This window comes from Coregonus lavaretus (assembly GCF_964263955.1).
Source record: "Coregonus lavaretus genome assembly, chromosome: 22".
In the NCBI taxonomy this organism is placed as follows: Eukaryota; Metazoa; Chordata; class Actinopteri; order Salmoniformes; family Salmonidae; genus Coregonus; species Coregonus lavaretus.
In genome coordinates, this window is record NC_140009.1 from 29,578,861 (window position 1) to 29,604,462 (window position 25,602).

Genomic DNA, 25,602 nt, shown 5'->3' on the forward strand with positions numbered 1-25,602 from the left:
TTCCTCTCGTTTTGTTGTTTCCTGAGTTTGTTCCCTTTGAAATTATGCCTTCACTGAATACTGTTGGCCTGTATTCAGATCAGATTCTCAATAGATGTAGTAAGCCTACTTTCTTTGGCTTGGGTTTTTTCGCTTACTGTCTTTGTTTGAATTTACACTGGACAAGGATTTGTAAAAACAAAAACAAATACTTGACTACTCATGCTAATTTCTACATCTTCAAATTATACAATATTGAATTACATTGGTTGAATGTGTCTTACTCAAAAGTCCAGCCAAAACGTGTTTGTTTATCTCTCTAGGAGTTGAAGAAAGGGAAAGTTTACTTTTTTCTCTGTGGATCTGAATGTTTGCGTCTGAGTCATCTCTTTCTGTCATAATAAGCACTGAGATATGAATGGCTAAATCAGATCCCCACAGCATTGTGGTCTATTCATTAACAAATTATGAACCAAAGAATATGCTAAGGAGTTCATGTGAACACATTTTTGCCAAAATTCTCTTTGTGTCTATAAATGTGAAGAGGGGAATCAATCCATGACGGTGAAGGTTCTCTGGGATTTACATTATTCTACAGCCAGAGCACTGTTAGCTGCTCTTCAGGGAGCTTCCCTCCTCAGTACACACACACACACACGTCCGGAAAACCGGTATACTCTCTCTCCCTGAGCCAGGCGGCCATGTTTTCATTTCCCTCTTCCAAAACAAACCAAGGGTTTTCTGCCCTTCGTTTTGGCTTGGGTTGGTTTGCTCTGTATCTCTTTTGAGATAATGCGACCAGTCAGACCACCACTGGTTATGGGTGTGACATTAAATCCATATCCTCAGATTTATGACCTTGCTCTGTGTTTGGCCTCAGTATGTTTTCAACACCATAAGGATTAGCTGACACCAACTCCTCTTCCAGGCTCCCAGTGTAGTCTCCTACAAACCTTGATTCTATGCAGAAAATATTAAAGTCATGGCCAATGTCTAAATCCTAACTAAGATGACACTGTGGCAAGGATGACCAAAGATGTTTGATTAAAGCTGGTTTCAGAGTCCAGGGTGGCTCCTCTGGACTCTGTCTGGACTCTGCTGAGTAGTTGTCCCCTGAGGGAACGTGCTAAACATAGCGGTAATGTAAACTACCACACATCATTGAGTGACTGACCTGGAGCAGGAAAGGGTGTGCTCTTCCTGTGTTTTAGGAAGACCCCTCAGGCTCTACTCCACTCATTGCCCTCTTCTCTTCCCTCTGTCTTCTGCCCACTTCACTGTCCAGCACCATGCCAGTGATGATGATAGGATAATTGGAGCTGCAATGAGGTAATGGCTACACTGTTCTGGTTCAGCCAGACTGTCTACTGGAAAAAATGTCATTGTCAGTTTAGCCATGGCTCTTAGTCCTGGTTCAGTGGTTCGTCTCAAAGTTCTCATTCCCTGGCTGTCTTTGTTTCTCCGTCATTGAATATTCTGTCCTTGTGATCTTTAGCCTGGTTGGCTGGTCCTCAGACTCACCTGTAAGACCACGTGTTGCTGGGGTTCGTACTATCCGGGATTCCTTGGGACGTCCATACCCCCCATTTGAAGTTGACATTTTAAAATGGTTAGGGTTAGGTAAGGGGTAGGGTTTAGGGTAGTGACGTTCCTAGGATCTCGGATAGCACTGACCATGTTGCTGATAGATCTGGTGAAACGGTTCCCAGTACTGGCTTTTTACGTTTACCACAGGGTTACAGCAGCTAGATGTCTGTCCCAGTCCTGGCTTTGCGTTTAGCTTACTGCAGAGTTGGATGGCTTAGCTAGATGTCTGTCCCAGTCCTGGCTTTACGTTTAGCTTACTGCAGGGTTAGCTAGATGTCTCTCTCAGTCCTGGCTTTGCGTTTAGCTTACTGCAGGGTTAGATGGGTTAGCTAGATGTCTGTCTACAGGAACAGGGCCATACAGCTGTGGAAACAACAGTGTGACTCCACTTAGGCTGTTTGCTTTCTTGTTTTCACATCCAATTTGCCCCACGGGGATCTCTCCATTTTGTGTGTAGTGTGTGTGTGTGTGCGTGATGTAGAGAATGTCACATGCGCACATGTTACAACAACAATTACACATGGTTACAATGTAATGTAACAGTACTGAAGTGGAACCTGTTAAAATGTTTTGGAAGTAGGGGTATAGCTTTGTGAGCAGTAAAACGTGTGTACTGGCTCTGCATCATGCTAAAACTGCTGAATGGGAGTTGTGGAAGGCATTTTTAAATTGATACCAGACCAAGAGCAGATCTTAACTAACTACAATGACAAAAAAGACTACATATAGCATTAGCAAACCAATTCAGCTGATCTAGGTTGCAATGCCTCAACTGTTATGTTGCTGAGGGAGGTAGCAGGTCAGGTAGAGGTGACATAATGACATTTGAATGACAGCATGTTTCTTCTCTCTCCTAACAGTGTCAGTGTTGTGATCGGTGCTCCCAAGGCCAATACCAGCCAGCTCAACGTCACAGAGGGCGGGTCTGTGTTCTACTGCCCATGGAGTCTGGGCCAATCAGAGTGCCACAACATTGAGTTTGACAATCAAGGTAAACCCGGTCATTGGCAGACTACGATCAGTGTGACTTCACTACTTTAGGTCCTGGTCATACCTCCTCACTGTCTGAACTTGATTTGAACTTGATTTTAAGATTATGGATTTACTTAATCACAAATGTGCATGATGTGTGAAGATATGGTGTTTCAGCAGATTTGATGATCCCATAGTATAATGACAGCTGTCCTTCAGTCCCTCTCTTCCTTGCTTCCTGTAACACATGCCACGTATCTCCTTATGTAGTCCTGACTGGTGACTCAAGAGCTTGAGACTCTTGAGAACTGGAGATTTTAGAGGACGGTTACACACTGTTAAGCTGGTCAAGCTGAGTTCCCGCTCGAAGCTCTTCTTAAAGCCACTGGTCCATGTCCACCATGCTATTGTGGCCGGCAGGTGATCATCTGTCACTGTTCTACTCCACTGATACTCCTTTGTTTGACACGTTGGTTCCTGGAAACTAGATGATCCGTTTGAGCATGTCATTAGTGTCTTTCTTTTTGAGACAAAAATAATAATGGGAGTGTTTTAGACAAGGGTATCTTCCCTTTAGGCTAGATACAATATGTGTTGTTCTGTCCCAACCCCAGGTGCTATAGGGAAATAAACGGCAAATAAACAGTTGAAACAAAAGAAATGTCACTATATACAATTATATACACTGAGTATACAAAACATTAGGAACACCTTTCTAATATTGAGTTGCAACCCCCCCCCCCCCTTTTGCCCTCAAACCGATACACCTGGCACCTCCTCCTACCATACCCCGTTCAAAGGCACTTAAATATTTTATCTTGCCCATTCACCCTCTGAATGGCACACATGCACAATCCATTTATCAATTGTCTCAAGGCTTAAAAATCCTTCTTTAACCTGTCTCCTCCCCTTCATCTACACTGATTTGAAGTGGATTTAACAAGTGACATCAATAAGGGATCACCTGGTCAGTCTATTTTGTACACTCAGTGTATTTGGTCTAGCGGATATTGCCAACGAGCTTAATTTGAACCTGAATGTAAAAGGTAGAACTACAGTAAGAGTTCCTGGTTTATGGGTCAATGATCATGAGCTATTCAGAGAAGTGGAGCAGTGTTCCAGTGACTGGACAGCTGAAGGAGCCATTCGCCTTTAGAGGAATGAGGAAAGAGTTATCGGAGAGAACAATCTGCTGTGTATTAGATCTTCCTCTCTCTTCCTCTGATACGCACGCGTACACACACACCACTGTCCTATTGCATGTGTTACGCATGGATAGTGGTGTGTGTGTGTGTGTGTGTTTGTTTGTGTGTGCGCTCCCCAGTCAGTGCACCGGGGGACTGTTGGCTTGTTTCCTGGGAAATCAAAGAGAAGAGTGCTGAGAGCCAGGACTGATTTACTGGCTATAAGGCACATTAGGGGAGAAATATTCCACTGGAGCAGATTTCTGCTTTCACAAGCCCTGTTTAACAGCCGATTTCAAGGAATCCAACTGCAGGTCGCCTCTTTCTTCTGGTGTTTTCCTTCCCTTTTTTCTAGCAACAGATTAGAAAATGTGTTGCACATCCTTGGATGCTGGCTGAGGGCCATGAGTGTCACAGTGATGTAATGTGCAGCAGGCAGGCAAGCAGCAGGGCATTGGGGTGAAGGATAGTCCCTTGGGGTTTTAGACAATGAGTCCTTCATTTTACTTAATGGGCTTTGAAGGCACACTTTTGATTTGTGTGGAAGAGCCAATTCAGCCATCTTGGCCAGCATACAAGAACATAGCACCTCTGTCTGTATGACACAGGAAATATGTTTTCTTTTATTTGCTTATGACATGGCTAGAGCTCAGCTGACTGTGGGAGATATTATACTGCTAATATATTAGTATTGACCCTTTTTTGGAGAGGTGTGTCTGTTTGTGTGACATTATTCAGGGCCTTCCCTAAGTGTGGGTGAGGTCTTCCTTGAGCCTGACCGATGCCACAGGCCCACTTAATTAGAGCCTCCTAATTGGGTCAAAGTGGTCATGGGAGAGCCTCCTCCACCCCTCGCCTCCCTCTCTACTTCCCCTTCCACTAAGATAAGGAAAAACTGCCCAAGGATCTGAGAGAGAGAAAGAGGGAGGAAACCAGAGCCCTGTCTCTCCATCTCTCAATCTGACCCTCTTCCCCCTTCTCTCCGGCCAGTAACTCCCCCAGGGAGTGATGAGTGAATTTTGCCATTTTTCTTTGACCCCCATCCACCCTGCACTCTAACCCAGGATACAGGCTCTAAACTCCTCTAATGGGTCTCCTCTCGCACAGTTCAAAGGGGGGAGTGTCTGTGGACACACTCCAGACCTCACCCCACCCCATCCTACCCCTCTAGAGACCCCACCCACCCCTCTGCTGTCCTGTCCCAGGAGAGAGAGGGTTAGAGAGGCACTAGTCACAGCAGCACTCCTACCGAAGTCTACCCAAGTTCACTGAAAGGACATTACATGACATGTTATTGCGACATGCGTCTGCTGGATTTTTCTCTATCACTTGTTTGTATCAAACCCATGTTTGGCTTTGGGCATTTTTGCATGACTCCGGCTGACTTGTCCTGCCTGCAGTCACGCATAGCCTCTTAACCAACTGATCTTTTCATCTCTCCATCTGTCACACTGTATGAATGCCAATGTAGCATCTCTGACATGGACAATAAGAGCAGTTACATACTCTGATCTCACAGCACAGCCACTCAGTGAGAAGTAAAGTTAGAGAACACCCCAAAGTCCATTTTTGCCTTTGAATGGAGTTATGACTGACAGTCTTGTACTTTGAACGTAGCGATTATGTCACTTACATAACTGTAGGGATGTCATGTTGAATATTATTTTCTGTTTTACCAGGACCAGGTGCTTAAGAAGAGTTTGACTACTATATTGTTCTGAAATGTGAATAAAATATGTCTTTCCCTGCTGATACTCATGGTTGCTGGGGTAGTGTGTCCCAAACACATATGCCTGTTTGGCTTGCATGTCTCCTCAGTGTCACCCCCCTCACTCTATCAAAACAGAGGCCCCTGAGTTATGAAAATAGAAGGAAAGTATGCTTTAGGGAGAGGGACTGTGACGTGTGTAGTGCAGATTATTGCAGTGCAGATAAAGATATTTGTGTTAGGCATGTTATTTGTTGTATCGCTAAAGTGTGTCTTTCCACACATGAAGGAGTGGCACACATGTATCACGGTAGGGAACAGGGGTGCTGTGTGCCCATGAGTAATGCTGGAGAGAAAGCCTGGTGATACGGTAAATATACTGTGATGTTATTAAAGCGTTAATCCCCACTGCTTTCCTACCGGGCAGGGGGAGACCAAATGCCCTGAGAGAGGGATAAAGAGAGGAGGGAGGGAGCGAGAAAGAGGGAGACTGAGAAAGAAAGCGAAATCGAGGGAGAGAGTAGACAGGAGCGCAAGAGACTATTAGAGAAAGAGGAGAGTGTGCCTGAGCAGGGATGACTGAGGTTGCTAGGAGGAAACAAAGCCAAAGCGTTTGTTTTCCTTGGACACAGTCCCCCCTTTTTCTGTCTTTCCACCAAGACACAGAGCAGAGCAGGCCCTCACCCAGATCCAGAGATCTCAGAGCTGGCTGGGGCTAGGGCCAGGGTGGAGGCTGACGTACAGTCTGCTTTCCTCAAATCCACAGGTCACAATCTCTGGCTCTCACCACAAGGCCCCCTTCCCTGACAGATGGATAAGCAACATGCTTATGGTTTAGCTGTAGAGAATAGTGATGGGAAAAGAGAAGTGGGCTGGGGTGTGGTTGCTGGGTTTAGTGGTTCAGAATCAAAATAACGTTTGTTTGGGACAAGTTCCGCTGGATACATCTTGTTGTCTGAATTTCAAGTGTTTAGAACACTTGTTACAGGATGTTTCACGGTATGTGAACTGTATAAACCAATTTGTGTTTGGATTTTGTTTCTCACCATAGCAACACAGATGTTGCATCAGTCTTGCCAATAAAACATGCTGTTTGAACCTGATTCCACAGGCCATCTGTCTTGTCACCTGCTCCTGTCCTGTCAGAGAGACTGTGTCCTAAACGACACCTTAGTCCCTACATAGTGCACTACTCTGGTCAAAAGTAGTGCACTATATAGGAATAAGTTTGCCATTTGGTAAAGCTCTGGGTTACAGGCCAGGTGGCCAAACAGAGCCAGGGTCAGTGAGGTCACCCAGGGATGGCCAGAGAACTGTCACGAGTTGACATTTGAACAGTGAGGAACAAGTGCTATATTGCTGAATAAGGCTCTGGTGAGCATAAAAGTTTTCCTCTAGATCCTAGATACATACAGCCCCTGAACATTGAATACCAAATACCTTCTAAGTTTTTCTCTATGTTCGTCTCTAGAATGTTCTTCATGAGAAACTTAGTGTGTGTTTAATGATGCAGTATGTAAGTTCTGTAGTGCCAAATGACCAGATGTTTGGATGACGTTGTCTGGAGCCTCCAGGAGAAGAACTACAGTGATTCATTAGGGGCTTTTTTCAGTCGTCACTCATTCACTCTGTCTTGTCGTTTTCTGTTCCTCCCAGGGGACCGCACAGTCACTCTCAACACCACAGTCTACCAGGCTGAAGTCAAGTCCCACCAGTGGTTCGGCGCCACCGTCCGTTCCCACGGCGACACCATTCTGGTAAGATGACCCACACTGACTCGAAGACGGGGGTGGAGAAAGTCAGTTTACTTTCAACTTTGGTCTCTACAACTCAGAGTCCCTCAACTGTTATGATGACTGGCTTTCATGTCAAGGGGTTGTATATGTTCATTGTTCAAAGTTTGTCTTAAAGGTCTTTGTCTATCGGTTTGTTGTGACTGTTCCAATTTTCACCTCCAGTCTCTCTCTGAGGAGAAGTGTTTTGTGCTCCTGTGACTTCAAAGTTGAGACGCCTGAAGTATTTTTTTTGCTGATTGTGTGGGACATAACCTGGATTTGGTTACATGGTTACTTTGCTCCAGATGTAACATTGACCTCTCTCTGGGTCTCCATCGAGTTCAACAGGGTGTTGCTGTAACTGAAATAAACCTCCCGCCTCTATGTTCCCCCCTCCTATAGGCCTGTGCCCCTCTGTACTCCTGGAGAACCAAACAAGACACGCCCCAGTCAGATACCACAGGAACCTGCTACCTCTCTGTCAAGAACTTCACCAAGTTTGTGGAATATGCTCCCTGTCGCACAGGTAATCCTTTTTTGTTGTGTGATACATTTTTGGACATTTCCTATAAAGACAACACAACATAAGCTCAAAAGAACATCCCACTCACCACCCGCCTTCCCTTAGCGCTCCCAGTTAACAACACCACTCCATAAATAACTTCGGTATTCCTTCTATATCATCATCAATCTTTCTAATGCTCTTCTCTCTGCCAACCAACTACCCCACCACCCCACACTACAGGTGACTCCTGTGGCCTACCTCTGACACGGCAGCTGTCCACACAGCAGGCTATTAGACAGGGGTTAAGTGGAGTGCCCGAGGGCCACAACAGACGGGATGTTTATAGTCTCAAGTAACAATACTGAGTAACCACTTCCAGAGACATCACACACTAGCTGTAGAGAAATAATTTACCCCCCTTAGATGCAATCCATCATGTTAGCCCCATATTGACTAGTCTATCCCTACTGCTGTGGTAATGGCTGGCTGGCTCGGTTCTGTTCAGAATGCCCAGCTGAGTCATTGGACTCCACAGGTTCCAAAATATTTCAAAATTGTCTACATTATAAAGTATTGGTTAAATTATAAGGCCGAATTTATGGATCTTTCAAGTTGCTTTTTCAAATCCGAAAAATGACTGATTTATGAACCTCTACCTCTGTTTATTTCAGAATTCATTAACGAGGGGGGTCAGGGCTATTGTCAGGGGGGATTCAGTGCTGATTTCACCAAGGTAAGACTCCTGAACACTTCCTCTCAGTTCAGTACAAGAGCTTTATCAACTACTATGGACTAGAAACACATGATCTCATTCTGTCTTTCTCTCAGGATGGGAAAGTGGTGCTTGGAGGACCAGGCAGCTTCTTCTGGCAAGGTACACACCTCAACAACCCCTTGAGACAACAAGTTGTAGTATTCTGAAGTTATTTGTGTGAAACCTGAGAGGATCTTTCCATTCACTCCCTGCTTCCTGTGTCTCCTCAGGTCAGGTGATCTCAGCAGCCAAAGAGGAGATCATCAAGGCTTACTACCCAGGGTACTTCATGCAGTCTGTAGAGGGACAGATCCAGACCAAACAGGCTCAGCTCGAATATGACGACAGCTACCGCGGTAAGACGTTTCCTCTCGTAATTCAACCACTCCCTTTACTTTCCACACATGCTGCATCTATCCACCTTTTATCAAAGTACATGCCTTAACCCATAGATTACTCTTCAAGAGAAATGGAAGTCTATGGGTTCTGAATGCTTGATATCATATGACTAATGTCTGCTCTCTCTTGTGGTCTTGCAGGTTACTCTGTTGCGGTTGGGGAATTCAGTGGAGATGAGGTGGAAGGTAAGAGATCTGTACCACAGACCTTCACAGGCCTGCACAACAGAGCACCATTAAAGATATAGAATGTTTACTATAAGATTCTGTCCCGCTCCTATGCTGGAAAGACTGCAATCTCAGTCATTCTCAGGAGTTCCAGACAGCTGTGAACTTTGTGATATTACCCTTCCTTAATCTTCCCTTTTTCTGTTTTCCCCCTGTCTGTGCACCTCTCAGATTTTGTGGCTGGGGTCCCAAAAGGAGTCATGCTGTACGGTTTGGTAAGAACCTCATCACCACTCTCATTTTGAGAGGAGAAAGGGAGGACTATAGGCTTGGGGGAGAAATAGAGCATGAGAGAATGAAAGTAGCCATAGCTGTGTTTAGTGAAAGTAGAAGTGATGAATACAATAACACAGGCCTACTCTATACAAACGGTATGTTGGACCTCAGGGATTTTGACCATATGTTCTCTCTCTGTGTGTGTGTGTCTGCGCTCTGCAGGTGTATATTTTAAATGGCACTGATCTGAAGTCCATGCTCAACTACACTGGTGAACAGGTGAGCATTCAAACCTCCCAGCTCTAGCTCATTAGGGTTATAACACGCACACATAACCCATTGGTTTTAACTCAGGTGTGTTTTTTCACACGACTCTGTGGTTCCATAACTAGCTGTTTCTCGTGGCAACTCTTAATCTGTTGAGACTGTGTGTACTGGAACACTGATGATATAAGTATAATCATTTCCTTTACAAGTTTCTGTTAACTGGGTTTCAAGCCCTCTGTGGTTTGCTGTAAAACATCATTATTGAAGTAAAATTGCAGAAGCAATTTTCCCCAAATGAGAAGCATGATTCTTCCTGCGAATGGAATGGAAATAGCGTGAGCCCCTTTTTTAATGGTGCTGATTGGTTCAGCTGAATAAATAAAATCATAAGAGTGTATTTTCTAACCCTGGGAGTCTGGGAATTAAGCTGTTTCTGTGTCTTTGTTACTTCAGATGAAAATGTGTTATACAGACATGACAAATAAGACTAACAGCTTCAAGTTAGACCAAGCAAGAACCATCACTTTTCATTGACCATTTCTTCTCTCTTAGTAGTCTCTTCTACTGGATCTCTCTTAATTGAAGTAGATTCACTGTTATTTAGAAGTCCCTTTGCTTAAAAGCAGCTTTTCTATTTTGAGCCTTTTTGAACCCAGATTCATAGTGATGTTCTAGAGTTGTAACATGATGTACTCTGTTTTCTCAGATGGGCTCCTATTTTGGGTATGCTGTGGCCACAGCCGACATCAATAACGACGGGTAAATACAGTCTAACAGTACAGTCTAAACATACAGTCTAACAGTGCAGTCTAACAGGACATTCTAACGAGACATTCTCACCATATATTCTCACCCATGAGTTGGGTGGTGGCAAAATTGGATTTGTCCAGTAATGTTATGGGATTTTTAAAAATCAATAATGAAGGGTGAGTAGGAGTCAGTTCTCACACAACATTCACACCATAAGTTCTCACCCTTTTTTAATGAGCTTGGTGGTGGTTGAGATTGGATTGGATTTGACCAATGACACATTTTATGGGAAACTCCAGTCGTCTGTGTCAGAAAGGCTACTAGGGTTGCACAATTCTGGAAACTCATACATTTCCCAGTTTTTCCAACCTGGATTTCGTGAATGTTTACAGAATTTTGCCACCCTAGTCTGTACGCTATATATGTCTGTAACCATGTGTGTTCCTCCCTCCTCCCCTCAGCATGGCTGACCTGTTGGTGGGAGCGCCCATGTATATGACCCGGGGGTCAGACAGTCGCCTGGAGGAGGTGGGCCGTATGTACGTCTATCTGCAGCGTGGACCCTTGGATCTGGAGCCAACCCTCAACCTGACCGGAACCCAGGTGTTCGGGAGGTTTGGTAGCACCATCGCCCCTCTGGGAGATCTCAACCAGGACGGATACAATGGTGAGAGATGGAGGGGTGGTAGTAATGGGAGTTTAAGGGGGAGAAGAAAAGGATGTTTAACAAGCATTTTTTTCGTGTGTCACAATCTTGGTTTTGAGAGTCTACTACATGTAGTTTTGTTGGTCACATGCTTTTCATTCAAAGTCCTAGTAGTCTGTAAAGTTCTGCGTGATCTCACGGTCTTCTCCTGCTCTCTTCTCTGATTGGTAGACGTGGCCATCAGCTGTCCATTTGGTGGAGACGACCAGCAGGGATTGGTTCTCATCTACAACGGATTTGCTGGTGGGCTCAGGGACACGCCCTCTCAGGTCATAGCTGGCCAATGGGCTTCAGGCACTGTGCCCGCCAGCTTTGGATTTGCCCTCCGAGGGGCTAAAGACCTGGACATGAATGGTTACCCAGGTGAGTGACAAGACTAGTATGTTTTGAAGACCTCTCATGCTACTGAGTTTGCATATTATCAACTTTATACTTGTTGTTTACTTGTAGTCCATGAACTTGATGAAATGTATTTTCTTGACAGATCTTATTGTTGGTGCTTTTGGAGTTGACAAGGCAGTCCTGTACAGGTAATACTCACTCATAACCTCCTATATCTGTCAATCTATTGAGTGATGTCTAATATCATTTGTTAACCTGGGTTCTGTTCCCATCTATTGTACCACAGATCCCGGCCCATCGTCAACACCAGTGCCTCCCTGACTGTCTACCCTACCATGATCAACCCTGAGGAGAAGATTTGTTCAGTGAACAACGGCAACACCACCATACCTGTCTCCTGGTAAGTACTGATTCATACCTGTCTCCTGGTAAGTTCTGCATCAGACCTGTCTCTTGTTGAGTACTTGTCTAGTCTGGGCCTTTATTCTGGGCTTGTATGTAAAGCTTCTCAGTGCAGGAGTGCTGATCTAGGATCAGGTCCCCCCTTTCCATGTGCTGTCGCTTATTCATTATGATCTAAATCGCAAAACTGATCCTAGATCAGCACTCATACCCTGAAACTCTTTATGAATAAGGGCCCAGACATAATTTGCTGAACGTGTTGTCTAACTGCTGCTTGTTTTACACTTGGCACAACACCAACAAGAAGGAGATCCTCAACACTGGCACTCAGTTGTACTTAGACAGGAAGACCCATTGAGGACTATTTATTTGGGAGACAGACAGTCTTATCTGGTGGTGGTGACCTGTTATCACAGCAACCTCATAACAGATTATGTTTCTTCGAAAGGAGAAAGTCAAATAAAATGCTGAATAAGAGCATTGTGGATGTCAGCCATTTCCCCCTTCCATTAGAATGTGCTACATGGTATTCCCCATCCAATGGGAGAGGAAACAGAACAGAACAGGGGCTGCTCTGATCTCTGGCTGTGCTGCTCAACATGCTTGACACTGTGCTCGTGTGTCTGCTGCCCCCCCAGTCCCCAGATCCATAAAGGAAACTGTTGTATACACGTCTTGATTACGCTGCGTTGCCTGGTGATGGGGAGGGATGTAGGTGGGGGTGGAGGGAAGGAGGGGAGGGAGGGGTCAGGAGGTTTGGCAGTGGCTTTTGAATGAGATATTGTTTGGTGGTGGAACACAGCTGGGAAACATCAGGATGTGGAGACTCGTGCGCATGCACACACTCAAACACAAAAAAAACTAGCGACACAGGATCCCAATATAGTGATTTCTCCTAGATATAGACACCCTCTGTCTGTCTCTTTCATTCTCCTTTAAATGTTTTCCTTCCTTTGTTCTGTCTACACTGTCGGTTTCGCGCCCTCTTTTTCTCTTGTTCCCTTGATCCCTTTCCCTCGCTCCCTCCCTCTTTCTTTCCAGTCAGTGTGAGTTTGGTCATAGGGCTTGGGATTTGGGGTTTGGGTTGCTGTAGCTCATGTCATGGGAGAGAGCGAGAGCCCCTGGCCCGTAAAGACACAGACACTGACTGTCTGTCCTGCCTGGTGGGCTACATGAGATGACGCTCAATTTCATCCTCTTAAACTCTGGGGATGGGGCTTGGGGGACACACCATGCTATTATCTGGCTATAGCAGGCAGATGCCTTTCCCAACATTACCCATTGCTCCATATTATACAGTGATACCCATTCTGCTGCTTTTTTGTAATGTAAGAAAACTGAAGAGTTAGTGGATGTGAAGAGAGTGAATGAGTGGGATGTCTGTGTGTGGGACTTTGTGCCATGAATGCATATGCTTCCCTCATCATCATGTCTCTGTTATGTCTCTCCTCTGTTCTAAACAGTGTCAACCTGAGTTTCTGCCTCTCTGCCAATGGGAAGTACCTCCCAGACAACCTTGGTGAGCCAACTGTCCACATCTGCTCCAGATTACATACAATACCATATTTCAAACACTCATTTGTACACGAATATCAATTTATATTATTGCATGTATGTTGAATGACTTTGTCGTTGCTCTGTATTGGGTTGTGACATAGATTAAGAGCAGTGTCAGTGTTCCAGAGTCAACATATCTTCTCTGATCCACTTTTAATGAGTTCCAATCAAAGCACTAGGCCCCTCTTACGCAACCTCAGCAATTATTCCACTAATTACCCCTCTATGCATATGGTTACTCTGCTATGTATGCCATGTGGTAAACTAACTACATAGTCTGGATTCTCTATTTGCTTGAGAGCTTAGTGGTTAAGAGCGTTGTGCCAGTAACCGAAAGGTCGCTGGTTCTAATCCCCGAGCCGACTAGGTGAAAAATCTGTCGATGTGCCCTTGAGCAAGGCACTTAACCCTAATTGCTCCTGTAAGTCGCTCTGGATAAGAGCGTCTGCTAAATGACAGAAGAAGAAAAAGAGTATGCAAGTGTCTGATTGATGGTGTGTAAAACAATGGCACATTCATGGTTGTGTGTTCTGTCCTGTGTGTGTGTGTGTGTGTGTTCCTTGGTGCGTGTGCGTGTGTGTGTGTGTGTGTGTTACAGACTTCCAGGTAGAGGTGCAGTTAGACCGTCTGAAACACAAGCAGAAGGGAGGGGTGAAGAGGGCTCTGTTTCTAGATTCCCAGCAGACAGTGCTCACGAGGAGTGTGAGGGTACAGAACGGAGAGCGTGTGTGTCACGACACCAAGATCTATCTAAGGGTAAGTCTCAGATGTACTTCTTTCTTTCTTTCTTTCTTTCTTTCTTTCTTTCTTTCTTTCTTTCTTTCTTTCTTTCTTTCTTTCTTTCTTTCTTTCTTTCTTTCTTTCTTTCTTTCTTTCTTTCTTTCTTTCTTTCTTTCTTTCTTTCTTTCTTTCTTTCTTTCTTTCTTTCTTTCTTTCTTTCTTTCTTTCTTTCTTTCTTTCTTTCTTTCTTTCTTTCTTTCTTTCTTTCTTTCTTTCTTTCTTTCTTTCTTTCTTTCTTTCTTTCTTTCTTTCTTTCTTTCTTTCTTTCTTTCTAATGAACCCTGTCTGTCTATCTGACTCCAGGATGATAAGGAGTTTAGAGATAAGCTCTCCTCCATCTACATCTCCCTCAACTTCAGTCTGGATCCTCAGGCAGCGTTCGACTCCCACGGCCTCAGACCCATCCTCAACTACCAGTCCACCGAGCTCATCGAGCAGAAGGTACTTCAATACACCCACCCTCTGTCTGACTCTGGCCCCCCCAGCACTGCACTCCTAACTCTGGAGGGCGACTCAATGTTAACAGGCCCCGTATATCTACTGAGGTGGAGCACTGCACACGTTTTAATGAACAAGACGTAGTGAAAGACATGGCTGGAAATCCATTCACTCACTCAGAGCTGATGGTAATGTTTTCGCCTTTACCAGACCTCCACCTCCCCTTCCTTCTCTTCCCCACACCCCCTCAGAGAGACTCAGGCTGCTCTCCTTTTTGATTTCCAAACCGCTCTGCTGGGAAGGGGTCCAGAGGGTCTGGAAAGCAGTTTTCAACAAGAGAAATGTGAGGCGTGTGTGTATGGTACAGTGGAGATAGTGTTGGAAAGCGTTTGACTGCCCCTCCAGGAATAGCTGCTTTCAGCCTGGCTGGGCTGTGTAACGGTTCATAGGAGTCGTGTTCCGACCGAGGGGTGCACAGTAAGACCCCGACACACAGGGTTAATGGATATTTCTGGGTGGGGCCGCTGGGGCACTTTGCTCGCAGCACACAGGCCATGTGCCATCTGGTGTAGATTTGTCTGTATTTTGCCAGTTTTATCCTGGCAGGGAGAGAGAGACGTGAGCAGGACTCAACGTGTGGGCTGCCTGCCTTCAGCTGTTTTGTGCTGCACCCTATGTGAGCTCAGCAATAACCACTGGATTGGATTAGAGTGTTTTGGGAAAGGCCCTGGCCGAGGTTGCAGTTTCCCCCCCCCCCTTCTCTCTTGGAGCAGGGCAGTACTGAACCCTGTCATTGGTGTTCCCTTGTCGTATCAAAGCTGCTGAGGTTTCATCACTACAACCAAGTGCTAAATACTGAACCCGGATAAAGCTATGTTGTAGTACTGAAACTGAACTTCAGAGAACACATTTGATTAATCATTGATACCCAGTGTGAATGTAACAGCATGTAGCTGAGTAGACTGGTGACTACTCACTACAGCCTGGATTTAATCAGATACATGATACCTTATTATGGATTCCTCCTCGTTTGTACTGGGCTGGCTGTTGAAGCATAGGCTACATACAGGTAACTGCCAAAATAAAGGAAACACCAACCTGCTTTCAATATACTTTGTATCCCTCATTTACTGAAGTGTTTCCTTTATTTTGGCAGTTACATGTACATGCTGTCTCACCCCAGTTCTCACACCCTCTGGTTGCTGAGTGAGAGCTCACCGATGCCTCTCTGCGTAGTTTCATCCTTTCTCTATAATGTGCTCCGCATGTTTCCGTGAAGCCCGAGCAATGGGAACATAATAATAATAATAATGGATCCACTCTGAGAGTAAAGATGGAAGCTCCCAAGAGTGAATGCCTGATACATTCCACACACACGTGATTTATTTTCTGATGTTGCAGACTCATGGTCCTTGCCTCTGCCATACCTGCTGTACGATTTTCGCTGATATTCATCAGGTATATTTTTGACACAGTTATTGAGTGAAACTGTATACTGCACATGGTACCCTCAATACACTGACTACACGCTGTTCATCTGGCTTCCCTTTGCCAGTTGTTGTTTAACGGCAGCCAGGATAGGAACCTAAATAGCTTTTACCCTGATTGATTGAGTCTGTATATGTGCCAGGCAGCACACACTGAAGGGGCAGAGTGAGCTGGTGGTTACTATGGTTACCCTGGTGTCCTTAAATTAGAAAGCCTGGCTGTGTAATGACAGGGGAGGCACTGCGCTGCGCTCTCTTTCTAATCTACTTCTATTTATTATCTTTGTTGTCATCTAAATCATCATGATCATCACACTGTGATGGAATCACACGGGGAAACTATTACCTACATCAAGCCTGGACTTTTCCCCGCTACACAAACACGTTCAGTGGTTATTGGTCACCCTTTCCTGCTTAGTTCATGTCTTTCTAGTATTTCCACCATAGCCTCTAGCCCTCTAGATTACCCCCCGCCCCCCCCCCCCCCCTTCTGGTTCATGTATATCCTAAATGTGGAGCGCTGGGTGGCGTCGCGTGTGGCTAGAGTGTGGTCTGCTGCAGAGCACTGTGATGTGGACGTCAGTGTGCAGCGCTGGTGGATTTGTGGACAGAGAGCTGCTGATCTCCCCAGAGAGGCCCTCCAGGCGTATCACTTCTCCTTCTTTTCCACCTGTCTCTGGGCTGTGAGTGGAGCTGCTCCTGCCTCCTGAGCCACCCATCCCCTCTCTGAAGGGAAGTCAGACATTCTATGATGGAGGTGGTTTTGTCGTCATACACACAGTCAGACGGCTTCTCCTGCCTTCCCCTGCCTTCTTATCGACCCATTTCACTCTGAAAGGAAGTGAAGTCAGACTTGGGGCTGAATTAGGGTTGTTTGTGTCATCACACAGTCATATTCACCAACCTCCCCCAGAAGGTAACAGCATTAACAGGGTTATTATTACAGGTGTCTGGTCTGTAGTGATGACACTTTACTCAGGGGACGGTGGGTGGTTGGGGGTTGGACTGGAATGTATTAGTCATTATGGTCTGCACGACATGTCCCGTCTCGTTACAGTTACTCTATTGTGTGTTTACCACCAAATCAAAGTGTCTAATTCTGAATGTTAAGTCTAGTTGAAAGAAGTGTAGGCCTCATTTTAATGGGAACTGTGAATCCTGTATAAGTTCTGTCACTCTTTAACTTGTTCCTCTTGTCCTCTCCTGTTCTAGGCCCAGATTCTGCTGGACTGTGGAGAAGACAACATCTGTGTTCCTGACTTAAAGCTGGCGGTGCACGGGTGAGTTAGTCCTAAAGCTCATGAAAGCCACTCGATCAGGAGAATATAGCTACTATGTATGATGAACGATTGAACTTTTCACCCCACTATGCAGATGAGTTGGCCTTGTTGTTCTGATCTGATGGATAAATAAAGCTGTGTCGTGCTCCACCTGTTTGTTTAGTTTAGCTAGCAGAGCAGACCTGTCTGTTAATAGACCCACAATGCTCCACCAGCCGAGGTTACTACTCTGCTTTGGAAACAGGAAGAAGCGCTGGTCCCTGGCCTAGGTGCAATGATTGGCTGTCAGGCAGCTGGGGGAAAGAGACACGAGAGATGAAAGGGATTTGTTTGGAACGTATGGAGAGGGAGTTGTGTGTGTGCCAACCAGTTCTAACCTCCCTCCATCAGCTTCTGTTCAAGTAGTATTCAGAGCATCGCCACACTTTGATTTTGAGAAATCTATGGGCATTTCTCTCCAAAATAACATGCCCCTTCATCTCGCTCTCTTTCTGCCCTCTCATTTTTATATTTGTTGTGCGCTAATTCCATTTCTCTATTGTAAAAGTCTTCTATCACATACAATGAGTGTACAAAACATTATGAACACCTGCTCTTTCCATGACATAGACTGACCAGGTGAATCCAGGTGAAAGCTATGATCCCTTATTGATGTCACTTCAATCAGTGTAGATGAAGGGGAGGAGACAGGTTAAAGAAGCATTTTTAAGCCTTGAGACAACTGAGACATGGATTGTTTGTGTGTGCCATTCAGAGGGTGAATGAGCAAGACAAAATATTGAAGTGCCTTTGAACGGGGTATGGTACGCTGCTGGGTTTTCACGCTCAACAGTTTCCTGTGTGTATCAACTTAATATTAGGAAGGTGTTTTACACTCTGTGTATACAACAATATTGTTTTTCTGTTTATTTGTCTGTACGTACATTCAAGCCAGACTAAAGTTTAAATAAGGGATTTCAGTTGAAGAAAAATCATAATGCATGAACTACTTGCCTCTGGCTGTCTGGCAGTCAGATGATAGTGCTGCATTAATTTAAATGCTTTGTATAATAGTAGCTTGGGGCAAGGGGTCAATTATGGAATTCCCAGCATTGTATCCATCAAAATATCCTTCATTCCTTTGTTTTATATTTCTACTGTTATCCTGCCAAGGCACACAACCTGTTCCACCAATGCCCCTTAGGAGAGGTTTTAGGTTTTCGTGGGTTCTTCCAATGTAGCCCTTTGTTTTCTTTAAAGAGTGTGATGGCTGTTGGAGTCTGACTAGGCTGGCTGGCTGGCTGGCTGGCTGGTTGGCTGGTTGGCTGGCCAGCAGAAGATCAGTGTTTGAAATATGGTCCATGTTGCTTTCTCTCTCTGCCTGGTTTTATTTCAGCTCTAATTAGAAGCATCTGTGTGGCCCTCATATGGAATTCCTCTTTCATTGTGTTCAGTGAGCGAGCGAGAGAATTGGAGGAAGAAATTTAAGGAGAGATGAAGGGAGGGAAAGAGTGGAAGGGGGAGGTGTTTTACAGTCCTATTCTGTGCTCTATCGCATGTATGACTTTGTTGCTACATTGGAAAAGTTGTGTGTGTGAGGGGGATGCAGGGGAAGGGGAGAGGGAGTTTCCTGAGATGAATCTAAGTGATGTGTTTTGGGCTGTGTCCCGTTTCGACTCCCGGCTCTAAATCGGCCTGATGTGTAGAGCACAAAGCATGAACAGGGAGAAAAAGAACAGAAATATCAGGCTATAGCAACAGAACATGCAAGTATGTTAGTGGCCAGACATTGCTATTAATGCACTGTGCACAAAACCTTCACAGTTTTCTCTTGTATAAGGGCACCCTCTCCCACCTCTTCCAGTGCTTATTTACCCTCGGAGACCCGACACCTCTTGACCTGACCTCTGACCTGATTAGTAATCCATTTCTGGTTTTGTTGGGCCCTCAGGGACCGGAAGGAAGCGTACCTAGGTGACGACAACTCACTGACCTTGACTTTCAACGCTCGGAACGAGGGTGAAGGAGGGGCCTACGAGGCTGAGCTGTACGTGGTGCTGCCTCCTGAAGCGGACTACAGCGGTATAGCCCGCAATAACGAGGTGAGAGGAACTACTAAACATTCACCTGAACCCAACATTACTATTAGATGTGGAGTAATGTAAGGGTCCCAGTCTATTGGCTCATAAGACTTGTGATGATAGATCTATAAGGAACAGGACTGTTATGGAAGTTACGAAAACTCCAAATGGAACCAAATGTTTGTTCTTGGTGTTTGAGTATACACAGGAGTAGATCTGTATCTATGATTCTTCTTTGTTGTGTTCTAACCAATGATAAACACATATGAATGTATATGGTTCTAAACCAGCACTCTGTTCTCTCCTCGCTCTCGGTCTCTCTTGGTCTCTCACTCTCCCCTCCCTCTCTCTTCTCTCTCTCCCAGAGCCTGACCCAGCTGACCTGTAGCTACGAGACAGAGAACCAGACCCGCTACCTCAGCTGTGACCTGGGCAACCCGATGAAGTCTGGCACCAGCGTAAGTCAAGGATTGTTGTTCTGCTTGTCCTTTTGAAGAGGATTGGTCATGAGTAGGGCCAGGAGTATTTCCTGGTTAGGTCACATGGGTGGAAAACAGGAGCAGCTCTGGCTCTTGACAAATCTTGAAAAATCATTGATGTTTGTTTTGGCCATCTTGGTCTTCATCAGAATGAGAATGAGGTCACATGGACCTAAAAATAAACTTCTGGCCTGGTCCTACTCAAAACCTTTCTGACGAGCATTGGTTATAAATGGGGTGAGCAGTTTTTCCTGGTTAGTTCACATGGTCATGGCTCTACTCGTAAGCAATACTCTTCATTGGTTATGATGAGTGTTGATGGCTGGTGGAATAGCTAGTCTAGTCTTCTGAGATCTGTCTAGTGGTAGAAAAGTCATTGGAGCTAGCACAAAATCAATGTTTTCCTAGTGTGTGAAGGAAGGGATTGTGTGCTGTCCAGGGGTTGAGTGGTAGAGAACTGAACTGGACAGGAAAGACTCTCTTTTCATGTCACAGCAGTGTTCAGAGAGGAAGTTCCTGTCCGGGTAGCAAGAAGCTGGTTTACGTCTCTGCTCTGAGCAGAGGTTTCCTCCTAATGGCCTGCTGTTCCTGGGCTAATGTGTCTGACTGCAGAGGAAGGACTGTAAAGTGGACGTTGGTGGAGAGCTTAAGAAGGTTTTTCTGATAGAATGGTTGTATTCAAAGTGTAAACTAAAGTTGTTCAATTTTAGTATGCAACAAATATATAGTATAGATCCTGCCATTGTAGTACTCAATGCACTGATGATACTGTACTTTGCCTAGTTTGTCTCTGCAGTGCATTAGTTATAATTCATAATGGCATAGATACAGACAGGCATTATGGATGAATATATTCATTGAGCCAGGGAGAAACCAGAATGTTTATGAGCAGTATTTTAAATTTGTTTTTACAGTGAACATTTGCAGTCCGATTCACACTACACAGTTAAACAGTAAAAGCTCTGAACTCGCTGGCTTCCTGATTGCAATTACTGTGTGGTACGTGGGTGCGGTTTGGATGGGAAATAAAAGGGGCATGAAATTCCAATTGAAGTAAAGGGCAGCAGAACAGAATACTGTAAGCAGGAACTCCCAGAATGTCTGGACATGCAGGCCCAGGTATATTACAGCTGTGTATGTGCCAGGCAGACAGACAGACAGGGAGTATAGACTGATTGACTGATTGACCCCTGAAGACAACAGAACAGTTGGGAGGAGAGAGAAAGAGAGGAGAGGATTGTTAGCCTGGTGGGGACTCTGGTCCCCTGGTATGCTGTAATTATTGTATAACAGAGAGTCTACTCACTGTCTCTGTACTGTATGTGTTAAAAAAGTATTGAAATAGGGCACAGGTTTCCTGGTGCCCTTACAAGGTTAGCTTTAGATATGTTGGTTGCATCATCACCCTTAGCCATTTGTAACTCTCTTGCCTCACATCATGTTGGCATCAACCCCTTGTCCCTGACCACATTGCTTCTCCTCATCTGCAGCTGTGGGCAGGCCTGCGCTTCACTGTGCCACGACTGAAGGACACACGCAAGACGGTTCAGTTTGAACTGCAGATCCGCAGGTATGACTCGGTTACATCACCTCTCTAGGCATATGTTTAAACTGGGACTATAACTGGACATGTGTTATGTGTCATTGACAAAATAATTGAAGGCTAAACTTGTAGGATATAGACCATCACAAATACCACAGTACTCCTATATCACCATATAGTTGCAGAGGCGTGTTTTTGTGTGTTTTCTCTAATTCATCACCCTCTCTTCCTCTCTCGGTTTCTCTCCACAGTAAAAATGAGAATAATTCCCACAGCGAGGTGGCTCCCTACAAGTTGGAGGTGGTTGTCCAGGCCGATGTTATTTTACAGGGGTGAGTCCAGAGGAATCTCTGTTAGATTTCCCCCCACCAGAGCAAAAACCTTTTGGAACTCTTTTTCCCCACACAGTCTCACGCTTTCTTTTCCCTCTCTTTTGAAGAGTCTCCCGGCCAGACAAGGTCTTCTTCCCTTCCCCCAACTGGAAGGTGTCCAAGAGCCCCCAGGTGGAGCAGGACATCGGGCCTGCAGTCCAACACGTCTATGAGGTAAGGAGACAGAGGGTTGAGATTAGGGTTAGGTTAGGAAGATCCACTGGAACATTCAATGCATAGATAAAGGGGAATGCAGCAAAACCGTGAGTGGACATTCCCTTTTTTCAATGTAAGCAGCCAGAGCCAGAGGCCCTCCAGGGGGCTAGCTGCTAGCTGGTTGGACAGACTCATCAGGATGTAGAATGGCAGAGGGTTCTATACAGCAGACTCTGGCCTTAAGCAGGTCTGTAGCAGCAGACAGTACTTCCCAGACACTAACCTTTGTGTAGAAGCAGACCAGGCCAGACTACTTCCTGGTCAAAGAAGAAAGAGAAAAGACACATTCCAAGAAGCACAGGGGTTTGTTCTGAGCTTTACATCATTACAGGTCTAACTCAATTTGTAAGGACAACCTAGTCTCCCGTGACAGACATAACACCGGACCACCTTTCACATAGCAGAAAGAAAAACAGTGCTCAAGTTTAGATGACATCACACCAACATGCCATTTCCTGGAAGTCTGGGTCAACCAGAACGGGTTAATTTTTAGCAGAGACTAGCTGGGGGGTTTATATGCTTGTAAAATTATTTTAACTAATTCCTCTCTTTTTCCGTCTTTCCTTCCGTCTCTCTCTCCCTTTCTCCTCGTTCTCTCCCCTTTGTCAGCTGGTGAACAAAGGCCCCAGTGGTATTAGCCACACAGTGCTTCAGCTCAGCTGTCCTCTCAGTGTTCAGGGACAGGGTCTCCTCTACCCCCTGGAGATCTCTACTGAGGGGCCCCTCAACTGCACCACCAACCACTCCATCAACTACCTGCAGCTCAAGGTGAGCAATCAATTACTGGAATGTCTTTGGATGTATGACAGGGAGAGTTATTTTAATGTTAATGTTAAAAGTTTGTTTACACTTTTGTAAGGGTATAGCAAGTCTTGAACTCATTTACACACACACACCAACCAACCCTCCCCCTCCCTTCTCAGGGTCACATGAGGCTCACAGACATCTGTGTGAGGCTAGAACACTTCAGAGAGACGGGCACTGTGAATATGTCCCACAGGTTCTAATTCAGTGTGTGATTAACAGTCTCTACACCCACCTCCACCCTCCCAGCTCAGCCAGCCCTAACCAGCCCCACCCAGGACACCAGCCCCACTATCACTTTGATCTTTCTGCACTTCCCTCAGCTCAGCACAGCTTGATGAACCTCTTCTGTACCAATACACTCACTCAACTTCTAACATTAGGTCCCCTTCTGATGGGTTTAAGCCTCAGTTTTTCATGGGAACAGATGACTCTTGGGTAGTCACATGTTTGTGTTTAGAACTTCTAACTGGCCAGATGCTGAGATGAGCCCGAAGTGGTTTTCCTTGCGAACTACAGTGTGTTTCTATGGGAAACCATGTGAATGAGACCTCATATTCACTAGGTTAATGATGAGGATAACGTCACTCCCTATATTGACAGAGGGTGGTGTCCTCTTCTCTCATGGGTGAGGTCTCTGTCTGTAATGTATTGACCTAATGGGTGGTGTGTGTTCTTTCCCTCTGTCTCCTTAGCTCCAGCAGTCGTCCACAGAGCAGCCTCCCCTACTTGTGCCCAGCCAGGATCACCACATCGAGAGGAGAGAAGTCCACAGAGACCAGCTGGCTGAGCACACTAACCTGGTGAGGCCCTTAGCAAGGACAGATGGAGAGAGGGAGAGAGTTATTGTAACAGTATACTATTAGTCTGATCACCCTAATGCAACTGGCGTTTTGAGTGATGAGTAGAGCTTGTTGTAGCCTCTGGTGGTATTTCTGGCAGGCTATTTCATGTTGTCAAATAGTTAAAATAAACAGGACAAGTGGATGGAAGAGACTAGGGACTTTCCTTTGGAATATAGATGAGATGGAGGGTTGAACCTCTGCCTCTCTACTCCTCTGAGTTGCCTGAAGCCATGGCATGTATTGATCTGAGACAGTGGCTCTGGCCCTGCCCTTGGAAAGCCTCCTGGGATTGACTAATGAGGTTATAATGTAATTGAGAGGGAGGGGTCAGAGGGCGTGGGGTATTGGTGGTCCCGCTGTGGTGATTGATTAATATTAAAGGGCTGCAGGGAGACGGCGGGGGGGGCGGAGCTGGGGCAGTAGGGACATGTGAATAGGGGGATCTGTGGGACCAGGGGCATGATGCGCTGGTTAGTTCACAGACCGCCCTCTAATTTTCCACTCCGTAGTGTTGTTAGTGTGAGTGCCCCTGGCTCACACTGTCTCTATTGATCCAACCAGGACCAGGTAGCTCTCCCTCTGTTCTTCCTCTCCTTGGTCTGTCACTACCCGGAGTGGTGAAAGAGATCTTTGTCCCCCGCCTGTTGCTCTTAACCGCCCCTCGTTTATCAAGCCTGCCCGATGACACATTTCTATAAAGGCCTCCATTCTTTGTTTCACTCTTAGCACTTTAGTTTTTATGCTGAGAAGGACAGACGTCTCTATTAAAAATGTATTTGAAGAGAAAGTGTGTTAGTGGTTAGAGCTGTGTATAATGCAGTTGTATAGGCCCTTGATTTAATCTGGTTGTAGTAGGGGTCTGGTAAATGAGGGAGACCCCTCTCTATGGCTGGCCTAGAAAACCTGTAAATGAAGTAGTACTGTCATCTGAGCTTGGGCTCTAAATGGCTATTAGAACAATCTAGAAAAATTGAGATCAAATTATTGTTTACATTCATGTAACACGGTAGCTGCCATTGTACACTTCAACACACACACGGCAGCTCTATTATATAGCCAGTCACTGCTGTTCTACTCATTGTGGGAACAGCAGCTTCCCTCCCAGCCCCCAGCTCCTGCCCCTGACCTCGGCCGCCCCACTAGGGAGGATATGGGGGACTCTACCATATCCATATGGACCATTTCCCCAGGCCCACCAGAATCCCTTAGCCTCCACCAGCCTCAGTTAGCCTCCAGTTCCAATTTTAATCAAGTTTAGGAAACAATTGTCTGACTTGTGGGACTAGGCCTCAGTATCCTGGGCCATCGGGGAGGTCCAGGACAGGAGGAGGAATTAAACAGATATTCCCTGTCTGTCTCTGTCTCAGTCTGTCTTTAACTGTAATGCCGTTATTAAGCCTGTCTAACTGTAAGGCCCTGGGAGGTTACAGGCAGCAGGGTAGGTACTGGGTTGTTTACTACACCCTCTCCTCCTGCGTTCGTTTGGCCTCCTTGGCTCTTGACTTAATAGGCAAACTAATTAGCTCCCGCAGGAAGCCCACCAAAACCGGCCAGTCCGAGGTGGTCCATCTAACACGCCAGCACTAAAAATCAGTTTGCGGAGGTTTACAACCCAAAGCGCCCGGCTACCATTATGAGGATTTAATTAAGATTGTGTATTCTAACAGTGAGCTGGTTTCAGTGGTGGGCAATAATGTAGTGTCGACTGCATGCTGCATTTTTACAGTCTCATGACATTCACTCAATCTCTCTAATTGGAAGCAGCCCTGGATCGGGATCATAACATTGAGCTCTTTGTTCTATTAATTTGGCCTGCAGAGTTAACATTGAGGTCTTTGTTCTATTTGTTTGGCCTGCAGAGTTAACATTGCCCTTACTGCTCTTCCTATCCACCTCCTCCCTGTCTACTGACCTTCACAACAGTTTTTAATTCATGCACTTACAGTAACTACTGTTAAATTAAGCCTGA

General features: G+C 45.5%; 1 protein-coding gene across 1 annotated transcript in view; it reads left to right on the top strand.

The window, feature by feature from the left end:
* LOC311149337 (integrin alpha-5-like) overlaps nucleotides 1-25,602 on the top strand; it is a 41,762-nt gene that overhangs the window by 12,521 nt on the left and 3,639 nt on the right. Inside the window, exons 2-26 of the mRNA XM_084186493.1 lie at nucleotides 2,427-2,557; nucleotides 7,087-7,187; nucleotides 7,608-7,731; nucleotides 8,382-8,443; nucleotides 8,539-8,584; nucleotides 8,695-8,820; nucleotides 9,004-9,048; nucleotides 9,262-9,305; nucleotides 9,529-9,585; nucleotides 10,280-10,332; nucleotides 10,785-10,990; nucleotides 11,201-11,392; nucleotides 11,514-11,559; nucleotides 11,658-11,771; nucleotides 13,237-13,292; nucleotides 13,929-14,086; nucleotides 14,414-14,551; nucleotides 17,248-17,315; nucleotides 19,246-19,396; nucleotides 19,741-19,833; nucleotides 21,345-21,424; nucleotides 21,649-21,729; nucleotides 21,837-21,942; nucleotides 22,594-22,752; nucleotides 23,484-23,591. Of these exons, the coding sequence (XP_084042619.1) occupies nucleotides 2,427-2,557; nucleotides 7,087-7,187; nucleotides 7,608-7,731; nucleotides 8,382-8,443; nucleotides 8,539-8,584; nucleotides 8,695-8,820; nucleotides 9,004-9,048; nucleotides 9,262-9,305; nucleotides 9,529-9,585; nucleotides 10,280-10,332; nucleotides 10,785-10,990; nucleotides 11,201-11,392; nucleotides 11,514-11,559; nucleotides 11,658-11,771; nucleotides 13,237-13,292; nucleotides 13,929-14,086; nucleotides 14,414-14,551; nucleotides 17,248-17,315; nucleotides 19,246-19,396; nucleotides 19,741-19,833; nucleotides 21,345-21,424; nucleotides 21,649-21,729; nucleotides 21,837-21,942; nucleotides 22,594-22,752; nucleotides 23,484-23,591 (2,545 nt within the window). The remainder of the gene's footprint in view (nucleotides 1-2,426; nucleotides 2,558-7,086; nucleotides 7,188-7,607; nucleotides 7,732-8,381; nucleotides 8,444-8,538; nucleotides 8,585-8,694; nucleotides 8,821-9,003; nucleotides 9,049-9,261; nucleotides 9,306-9,528; nucleotides 9,586-10,279; nucleotides 10,333-10,784; nucleotides 10,991-11,200; nucleotides 11,393-11,513; nucleotides 11,560-11,657; nucleotides 11,772-13,236; nucleotides 13,293-13,928; nucleotides 14,087-14,413; nucleotides 14,552-17,247; nucleotides 17,316-19,245; nucleotides 19,397-19,740; nucleotides 19,834-21,344; nucleotides 21,425-21,648; nucleotides 21,730-21,836; nucleotides 21,943-22,593; nucleotides 22,753-23,483; nucleotides 23,592-25,602) is intronic.